Here is a 9,921-nt window from a genome sequence, read left to right as displayed (position 1 = left end):
TATTCTGATAGATGTTACTCTTGCCTTGGTATCAGTCACAGTGCTTCTTGAATTAGGGAACCAATTTTAAGCCTCGTCTTGATCCAACTCAAATGGGTGAAGCAAAAAATTTGGTTGAGATGGAACTAGATAAATCCTTTCCTAATCTGATTTCGTGTGACGACAAGCAAGGAAACATATACTTGGTTGATGTAGAATACACATGGATTTCTTCTACTTGTGTGTGATGCGAAAATTTGGGTCATAAAGAGAAAATGTTTCTTCTCCAACCTAGCCTCTCTAACACTATCAAGAGTATACCTTTGGAAACTCGAGAAGATAGTTTGAACATGATAGTGGTTAATATTGATCATCACCTAAAAATAAATCTGATCCCTAAAAAGATCTTCTTAGTAACCAGACGGGAACAAGCAATCTCCAAAAGAAAATGGAGTCAACTACAAAGGAAACAACTATTCTACAAGAAAATGATTCTCCACGTATTAAAGAGGTACATTTTTAACATTCTAAGCATACTCTTTCACCATTAATAAGGAAATCCCTTGCTCCAACTTTCGGAAACAATATGGAGGAAGCTCCATCACCAATATTAATAACTCGAATGATGATGCCTCAATTGATCCACATCTAGTTGGAAGCACCACTGACCATTCACAAGATTGTGAGCCACATGCTCAAATTACCACAACTAGAGGAAGGAGATCAGTTAAGCCAACTCTAAAATTTCAGGAAATGGAGTAGACCATAGTGGACTCTAGAGGAAGAAGAAATCTTGTCCCACGAGGTCGGGGTAACCGTAACTCCTAAAACTAGTCAGTTTTTTACTCTCTAGATTAATGTGTAATTAAGTTCTTTGTACTGCACAAGTTGTAATATTATATGTATTCCATCAAACTTGTAACAAACTATATATTTTAAAACCCATATCAGTCGCATTTATTTTAATGCATCAAATTAGTTCAAAAATAAAAATAACCATTAGTTTATGTTATTCGTTTGTATCTTGAGTTTTTCAAGCGGTATTAGTTCTTTGAAAACCAAATTCAGAGATTCATACGTCGATGATATATGTAAGACATTCGATTCTACTAAGCAAAATTAAGTGAACCATATATGAATGTAATTAAATGGTATGACCAACAGGTTTTGGCAATGGATGAGCAATGTTTGGTTTTAAGCGGGGATTGGGTTTGTGTTGAAGGAGGGAAGTGGGATTTTGTCATTGAGAAGCATCATATGGGTCGTATGGTTCAGATCTACGAGGGTATTGGTTGCTCAAAACTTGAAGGAAATGTTCTCCAGTAGTTTAAAGTTGATGGGGTGCATTTCCGTGTTTCATTGAGCTACTGACCACCAACAAGTTTCGAGCTTGCAACTGGGATTAGGACGCCGCCGGTATTGATAACTAGTGACGGGGCTATAAGATATTTTTGTCAACATCTGAAAGTGAAAGGATGGATGAATTTGTTTGCTAAGTTTGAACCAAACCGATGGTTGTGGACATTGATGTTGTGGATGATTCTGGGATGGGATTTGTATCACCGGATGCTGCGAAGTTTTCCTCTGAGTCTTCAAAGAAGGTTACTCGTCATCTGCTGCGTCGAATAGAAAAGTGATTAGTCTTAGCGATGATAATGATTTTGTACGTGAAGTTGAGAAAGTTGAAGATATCATAAAGGGGAATACCAGTAAGGGAGAAAGTAGCAATGATGGAGTTAAAATTGGTTGTAGTGTTGAAATATACGATGGAGGTATTGTAGCTGCGGATTTGAACGAGATTGGACTAAGCCCTAAAGGTTATTGTAAAAACTTTTGGGACCCGTTAATAGCCGGTGATTTTGGGGGTTCTAATGTTGTGAACGTTGTTTTTAACGAGGATAAGATTGTTGAAGGGCTTTCGAAGAAAAAAGGGCCACCCACTTATTTTTGTAATACTGGCAGTTATTTCAACTATTTTGTGGAGGAGAAGAGACACAAAAAGTTGAGAAGCCAGAGGATTATAATCCTTGGATGAGAGGTGGTAGTGAGGATCGAAGAGAAGGTAACATGAGCACCATACCAAAACGAGCTTGAAGATGTTGATGACGAAGAATTTGATATCTTGCAACTATTTGATGATACATATTATGATGTTGTTAAAATCCCTGATATGGATGTGAATAAAAGTGACAGACAAATAGCAGTGGTTAAGGTGTTTTGCAGTAAAGAGGATTGTCAGATTGCTTTATCCATATACGCAATAAAGAAGCATTTCAAGTTCACACAGACAAGGACAAAGATTGATTCATTTGTTGTAGAGTATCCTGATAGTGGGTGTGTTATTGGCGTGTAACAACACATGAAAATAGGGGGTGTGGTTACTATGAGATAAGGAAGGCGCAGCTTGATCATAGTTGTCCTTTAGATTTTAGGATGGGCTACAAAAGTAGAGCAACATCTTGTGTGATAGCTGTAGTTTACAAAGCGAAGTTTGGAGACCCGGGCAATGCCCCGATAGCCAGGGATTTGCAGAGACTTGTTTTGGAAGACCTTCGCGTAAACGCCTCGTACATGAAGTGCTATAGGGCGAAGGAAAAAGCGATATTGGGGTTGCAAGGATCAGATGAGGACTCCTACTTGAAGCTGGCTGAGTATTTGTATATGTTGAAGCTTGTAAAGCTGGTACAATTGCATATTTGGAAATTGATCTAGATGAAGACGAGGATGAACGTTTTCTCTACCTATTTCTAGCGTTTGGTGTTTCGCCGAGTGGATTTAGGAAGTTAAGGCATGTATTGGTGATATATGGTACACATCTAAGTGGCAAGTACAAGGGGGTGTTGTTGACTGCTAACGGGCATGATGCAAACTTCCAAATATTCATGATTGCATTTGTGGTTGTGGACAGCGAAAATGAGGATGCGTGGACATGGTTTTTACAGAAAGTTGAGAGGATCCTTTGTGATTCGCTTAGTCTTGCAATAATATCTGATAGGGCGGTATGTATTGCCAATGCGGTGAGTAAGATTTATCCTCAAGCTAAGCATGAAACTTGTATAGGTTCATTTGGCAAGGAATGTTAACTCAAGGTTTTCAAGTAAAAACTAGGAAAATATAGTAACGGCCGCAGCAGTAGCCTATATGCCCCGAGGGTACAAGGAACTTTATAGCAAGATAAGGGTGACTAATAGTGCGTGTGGTATATATTTGGGAAAGATCAGTGTAGCTCGTTGGTCAAGATCTAATTTTTCTGGTGATAGATATAACATCATGACTAGCAGTATTTCTGAGCAACTTAACAAGGCGTTGTTGGAAGGCAGGGGTGCCCCAATTGTTGAGGTTGTAACATTCATCCAAAAGATGATACCTAGATGGTTATGTGCTAGAAGGGAAAAGGCAAAAAAACATAGAGAGGTGGTGAGCGTGGAAGTGGACAAAGAGATGACAAAGAACATGGCAACTGTGAAAGGGAGCAAGATAAATGCGGTTTCTACCTGGAACAGTGAAATTGTTGGGAAGTTTGGCAGGAAAGACAAGGTTATGCTATCTAAGAAAAAGTGTAGTTGTAAGTATTTTGATTATATCGAAATACCTTGCGGCCATGCTATGATAGCAGTAGACGGGCTTGGTGTGCCTTACGACACACTGTGTGGGGATTGGTACAAAACATCAGTATGGAAGGAGACATATGCAGGCTTTATCAGTCCAAAGAGTGATCTTAGGGATGTTAACATACTAGAAAAAGTTAGCAGTATGATCATGTACCCTCCTAATACAAAAAGGCAAGTCATCCGCGATCACAAAACACGCATACCGTTCACAGGCGAGATATGGGTGATGGTTAAAAATGTTTGGTAATTACACATATGTGTTATTGAATGTTGGGTGGTAATTTATGTTTATTTTGATTGTTGCAGGCTCCAAAGAAGAAAGTAGTCGCTAACAGATGTGGGAGGTATAGAGGGTAATGACACAATCGCACTAACTGCACCAGTCCCATATAGGAATGTTGTAGAAACATGTGTTTTGTTTTGAATGTTTGAGCTGAAATTGAGGGTGGTAGTTTGTGATGTTTTTTTTATCCTACATTGGTTGATTATAGAGGTTATTTTGAAGGAAACTCTTTTGGAAATCTTGGTTGTTGGGAGTTTGTTCCCATTAATGTTTTATGTTGTGGTTATTGTTCTTTTGGAAACAGAGTTTTACTACAAACATAATTGAATTCCAAGGTATTTAAAGTTGAAGTATTTAGTATCGATTTGGTTTACAAACTCATGATTAAGAACAAAAAAATGTAGTAATCATTGAACTGTATTTTTATTGTGGATGTGGACAATGCATGTATTGCTTAGTATGTTTCAAGGAACAGCTATTTGCACGGTTGTTGCATTTTTATAAATTGAAAGGAAAACACCGTTTAAAATATAATAAAGAGAGTTGTTGATCTTAACACAACAGACATAAAGTAATGATAATAGAAGTTCTACAAGCCTGAACATGAAAGCAACCAAAGGTTCGGAAGTTAATCATAAACATCAGCAAAAGGTTACATAATAATAAATGATTTTGAGCATAGGGATTTAGGAGAGCTTCACATGAAGCCAATTCCAAGTGAAATGGCAGCAACATCGATGTTCAAAAGTGGGGACTGAGTCTTGGTAACAAATGAGGCATGGTTTTGTGACGCTAAACTATCTTCAATGGTCATAGTTAGTGAGTAGTTTGTTGAAGATCGAATTTGGTCAGATAGAAGCTTAGTTTTCTCTTCTAAAAGCTATTTCAACTCAAGAACAGATTCTTCGATGTATTTGGCATGTTTAGAAAAATGATTAGTGGTGTTCTGCTGGAAACAATCGAGATCGGCCTATAGCTGACATCGTTCAGCATCGACCATATTAATATCATCAATAATGGCCTCGTCGATCCATTTGAACAAGTGGTATTTTGTTTACCTCTGTTGGGGAAAATCATAGTGTGCAATTGAGGTTTAAGAGATGAGAGATTTTATGAGTTTAAGATAATAGTAGTAAGATTAGATGTTTACCTGGAGTGCGATTTCTCATCTATAAATTTGACGATAGAGATTTTCTTGTGTTTGGGCACCGAAGGTCATGAGCTTTGCCGCACAGCAATATTGAGAAGGTATGCCAACTGTTTATTTGTGTGAGAAGGAACGAGATGAAAAAGTAGAAGAGGTCATGGCAAAGTGGTTTGGGTGGAGGAGATATAGTCGTCGTATTAGACCTAATTAGAGAAAGAAGAAAGCGAAGGTGGTTTGTGGACTTTTATTGGGAGAAGCAAAATAAATGAAACCGAAGTTCTGTTTGATGTCCGACATATTCCATAATACGTTAATTCATTAAAAATTGAGGAATAAAAATATTATATTATATTTTAATGTTTGTTTAGGTTGTAATGAAAATTGTGGATGTGGACAAGTAACATGTGTGGTTAGTAAAATTGTACATGGATGTGGACGTCAACTCTATCATGTTGCTAAGTTTATAAATAAATGTTTGTTATGAGTTTTGTTTGTTGTTGATTAGAGATCGTTGGGTTTTTTCACCTAGGAAGAGGCAGTGTTGTAGGTAAGAATTGATGTTAGCGGTTAGAATGTGCATAATATAGTGATGATAGTAAAGACCAAATAAGAAGCATAGCGTTAAGTGCATAACAAAAGAGTGCAAACATAGCGATACGTTTTTGCCAATAGCATAAATGGTAAAGATCGCATCAAAATGAATTAAACAACAAGCAGTCCAAAAAAAACATAAGGTGAGATGGGATAGTTGCTAGGGTCTAAGATAAATGAGAGGGTTGTGCATAGTAAGCAGGGAGGACTAAAGTCTTGTAGATGTCCATAGCGTACTACTTACATAAGTCGGTGACTGTTCGGTATGTGAGGGTGATGCTGACTGGGTTACCATGGGTGTGCATCTCTAGAAACTTCATGCTGACTAGTCCGCAATCATCTAATCAACTGTTGTTGTAAAGATGTGGGATGCGTCTCCAAACAAACGGCTTAAGTCCGATGAATTGAGTTAGCTCACACATTGCAATTTTTTTGACAGGGTAAGAGAGTGTATTAACCAATGATTTTATGAACTCCTCGACACGCCTATCTCCATACAAATCGGGCATGGGATCAAGGATCTCAACATACCTCATGTCAAGGTTGATAGCTAATCCCACCCAGTGAGAGTTGTTCCAAATCATAGAAGTGTAGACAGTTTGGATGTCGTCCATACATTTCTTTCCAGGAAGGAGGACAATATCGATTAAATTCTCGTCTCAAGCAAAGATAGCCTTTTTAAAAGACTTACCGAATTTCCCCCAAGTCTCTTGGCTATATGACGGTAGGAAGGGTGGGGCGAATGCTGCGTATTCGCTTGCAAGTTGAGTGGAGTATCTTGCAGCAAGCATGTGGACAAGGATTTACATAGGCTGCATCTAGTGTTGCATATATTTCATTTTTAGGAGAAAAAAAACGCAAATGGAACTTACGTAGGTTGTTGTCTATTGCTTTGGTGTCACTAGTTCAAGAAGGAAATTGTTGGAGAATTCAAAGTTGGAGGGTGTTATGTGGCAGCTGTGACAAAAACAATTCAAGAAGCATCTATGTAATCAACTAAAAATATGAGTCAAGACGTTGTGTGTTAGTATTGCTTACACGTTTTTGTTGGCTGATAATAATTTTTTTTAAAAAGGCCCCATTGCATCTGTGGGAGTGGCGAGACGATGAGCTGTTGCAGGGATTGTAGAACATCTTAACAATTCCTCAGAAAGATGGTTCTCTTCCATCAATGGAACGTGCTTTTGTAGGTCATTTATCTTGGTTAGGTCGACAACTCCATCATCAGCTTGTTGTTCCTGAAATTTTAAAAATATTGTACTTAAGATGGAGTTTGCACCGCAGAGGGGTTCACTCAAGTTTGGGGTGCAGAGTACCTTGTCAGCAACAATAGGACTTGGTCGGCCATGTGGGGAGTTGGGCGAAGCGGTAGCTGTGAGAGCATTGACTGTGGCTGCGTGAACACCAAAACCGGAAAAGTATCATTACTCTTAGTGGGTGAGGTAAGGGGTGTGAAAGGTTGTGGTGAGAAGAGTAAATGTCTGCTTGAAGGAGAGGCATGAGCAATTGAGGAATCAAATGTTAGTGGATGGGAGGGAGAAGGGTCAGGGCTGATGGGGTCGTAGGTCCTGACACTGTGGAAGAGTAAGTGATGAAATGGTTGGCTGTTGAGGTGCTCACTTGAATCATAAATAGCTGAGTGTGACTCTTTATGAGGGGGTTTGGAGGAGACTGGTGTTGGGGTTGGCCGGTGAGTGGTGTTGGAGTTTTGGTTAGTATTGATCATCTTAGTGTTTTCAGCAGGATGATATAGGTTGTAATATAAACCGGAGAGACAACCCCATTATCTGAACTGTGTTCAGAAGAAGTGTGGACAAAAGGGAAGTTGTGGTCAGGAGAGTCGTGGAAATTAGAGGTGTGGATGGTGGGTTGGATAACATGGGATCTATTTGGAGGGGGGGATGGTGAGAAGTCGTTGGCAGGAGGACCGAGAGATGTAGAAAGGATTTATGTAGCCAGACGGTGAAGTTGAGCTGCATATTGACTGATGATGGGGTACTGACATTCTGGTAAATCATCTGTCTCCATTGTGTGGTCATCCTAAATGGTGAAAAACAGAGTTTGTAATGATTGAGATATCAGATGTAATAGAGACATTTGTTGAAAAAACCGGTCATATAAAACTAGTTTAGTTAACTCGACCTGATCAATTGGAGCATCGTGGAGTTCTGGTCCAGGCTGGTCAGTTTGCTGAGGTGTGGCGGTCTTCTTGCGACGGGAAAGCCTTTCGTGAAAAGGTGTTTGTCTACCATGCGATTTTTTCTTGATTCGTTTGATGAGTTGTTTCAGGTTCTTCATATTGGATTGCAGTTTGATAACAATCTCGGTAAGCTGTTCATTTGTGAAGGTGGTTTTAGTAGCATGTGTAAAGTATGAACTTATACGCCTTTGTTTCCTTATAGAGGGATGTTTCTTCTTGACCTGTCTGGGTTTGAGAGATTGCTTAATACTAGCAGACACCTTTTTCTTGACCCTCTGTTTAGGCTTGACAATGAGAGGCTCAGAAGTAACTCCACCTGGCCAGACTTCTTTGTTGAAACTGTGATGATCAGCTATCAATTGTTCCATGTAAATGACGCTGTCTACCTTGGGATCATTAGGCCACACTCCCCAACCTAGCTGTGTTTGACTTTCAATGGGTATAATCGGTGTAACAACATGCTAACACATGAAAATCGAAAGACAATAAGTCAGTGTTTTTTAATAGAAAATAGGGAACACAAACCATACTTATGACACAAATTGACTTACATCAGGGTCGAATTCCACACGGCGTATGTCTCTGGAACTGATGGAGGGGTGTTGTGGTAGATAATCATCTTCTAGGTCCATGATTGTCTTCTGGTCAATTGGAGCAGGGATGTAAGATAGAATCTGCGGGATGGCATGAAATGCCACCAATTGAAGAGACAAAGGGAATCCTTGCAGCCTGAAAGTGTGCTGCTTGAGCCTACGAACCAGTGTACCAACAGGATCATCACTAGGCCTGGGACTTCATATATTCGGGTCGGATTCGGTTAAAACCCGATCGGGTCCGGGTCTTTCGGATAAATAATTTATATATCCAATGGGTACTTAGAAGATTTCGGTTCGGGTAGCACCAGTTTCGGGTCGGTTCCGAGTACTTTGTGTAAAACCCGAATTGTAAATATATTTATATACTTTGACTGAATTTTACAATTGGTTAAGGTTTCCCAGCGGCCGAGTAAGTTTGAAACGTAGTTGTCCACCCGAGTTTGAACACTATAGGTTTCTTTTTTTCTTTTTTCTTTAATGAATGGCAATTTTGTAAATTTCTTCATCTTCTTCTTCGTGTCTCCCTTTTCTAAGCTCTAATCTGCAGCCTCTTTTCATGTTTCAGACTTATAAACATCATTTTGATACATGTTTTTTTGCCATTTACACATAAAACATCAAGATTTGACATATAATCACAGGATATAAACTTGGAAAGCGAAAAAATTATCTATGATTCATGTTCTTGCACAGAGAATTCGGATTAATCGGTTATCCGAGCCGTTCCGGGTATTAACCGAACCCGACCCGATACCCATGGATATTCATATCTTTACCGATTGGTTAAATTCCTTAGATCTGACACCAAACCGAACCGGTCCACTTCGGGTCAGATCCGGTTTGGATATTCGGTTTTGGGTTAAAGTCGCTGCCTAATCATCACACTTCTTAAGAACATACTTTGGTGGTTACATGCAAGCTATGGTTTTAAGGAATGGCTCTCTCCCCCAAGGAGAAGCAAAGAAGCACCTGAGATCTTCAACCATCTTAACATATCGAGGAGTGGGATGTGGTTCTTGTTTGTGACCAATAAGCACGCCGTCCACTTTGATAACTAAAGCAATGCATATCTTCCTCCACCCAGACATGTTCTTCTCTGTCTCGCGCATACGACATAGTTCCGCAAACGTGTTAGGGTCAAAAAGGTTATCTCGAAATCAACATCTAAAAATTACATATGTGTGCGGAAGCTTTCTCAACACTCTCGATAAAAGTTCCTAAACAAAAGACTCAAGAGAAATGGATCACAGAATTAGACGAGCATTCCAACTCGCTGAACGGGCGAGTTGGATCGAACTCCCCATCCAACTCGCCCGTTCGGCGAGTTGGAACGAACGCACCGTCCAACTCGCCCGTTCTGCGAGTTGCACCGACCATGTCATCCAACTCGCTCGTTCCGCGAGTTGGATCGATCACACCGTCCAACTCGCCCGTTTTGCGAGTTGGACTGAGCATGCCGTCCAACTTGCCCGTTCGGCGAGTTGGACGGTGCATTCGGTCGAACTCGCCTGGAC

At 39.9% G+C, this 9,921-nt stretch overlaps 2 protein-coding genes across 2 annotated transcripts; one reads left to right on the top strand and one right to left on the bottom strand.

The window, feature by feature from the left end:
• Nucleotides 1–2,149: 2,149 nt before the first annotated feature.
• Nucleotides 2,150–3,947, top strand: LOC106407958. The gene is made up of 4 exons (XM_013848797.1): nt 2,150–2,309; nt 2,650–2,978; nt 3,088–3,819; nt 3,897–3,947. The coding sequence occupies exons 1-4, from the start codon at nt 2,150–2,152 to the stop codon at nt 3,945–3,947; spliced, it is 1,272 nt and encodes a 423-aa protein (XP_013704251.1).
• A 2,731-nt stretch (nt 3,948–6,678) lies between these two features.
• On the bottom strand, nt 6,679–9,516 carry LOC106407957. The gene is made up of 6 exons (XM_013848796.1): nt 9,377–9,516; nt 8,363–8,561; nt 7,754–8,272; nt 7,615–7,651; nt 6,928–7,004; nt 6,679–6,849 (listed from the first exon to the last, which is right to left on the bottom strand). Exons 1-6 carry the CDS (start codon nt 9,514–9,516, stop codon nt 6,679–6,681), a joined length of 1,143 nt encoding a protein of 380 aa, XP_013704250.1.
• Nucleotides 9,517–9,921: the final 405 nt, after the last annotated feature.

This window comes from Brassica napus, chromosome A3, assembly GCF_020379485.1.
Source record: "Brassica napus cultivar Da-Ae chromosome A3, Da-Ae, whole genome shotgun sequence".
Taxonomy (NCBI): Eukaryota; Viridiplantae; Streptophyta; class Magnoliopsida; order Brassicales; family Brassicaceae; genus Brassica; species Brassica napus.
The sequence above is the reverse complement of the archived record's forward strand: the minus strand, read 5'-3'. Positions and strand labels throughout refer to the sequence as shown.

What these genes read in the sequence shown, in the direction of transcription:
- LOC106407957 (XM_013848796.1), bottom strand. Translation starts at nt 9,516, where the DNA reads ATGCGCGAGACAGAGAAGAACATGTCTGGGTGGAGGAAGATATGCATT. An exon ending in GTGTGGAATTCGACCCTGAT is followed by an intron (nt 8,273 to 8,362) that starts GTAAGTCAATTT and finishes TTCATGTGTTAG; the next exon opens with CATGTTGTTACACCGATTAT. An exon ending in GACAGATGATTTACCAGAAT is followed by an intron (nt 7,005 to 7,614) that starts GTCAGTACCCCA and finishes GTGTTCACGCAG; the next exon opens with CCACAGTCAATGCTCTCACA.
- LOC106407958 (XM_013848797.1), top strand. Translation starts at nt 2,150, where the DNA reads ATGGATGTGAATAAAAGTGACAGACAAATAGCAGTGGTTAAGGTGTTT. An exon ending in TGTTGTAGAGTATCCTGATA is followed by an intron (nt 2,310 to 2,649) that starts GTGGGTGTGTTA and finishes TATATGTTGAAG; the next exon opens with CTTGTAAAGCTGGTACAATT. An exon ending in CAATAATATCTGATAGGGCG is followed by an intron (nt 2,979 to 3,087) that starts GTATGTATTGCC and finishes AGTAAAAACTAG; the next exon opens with GAAAATATAGTAACGGCCGC.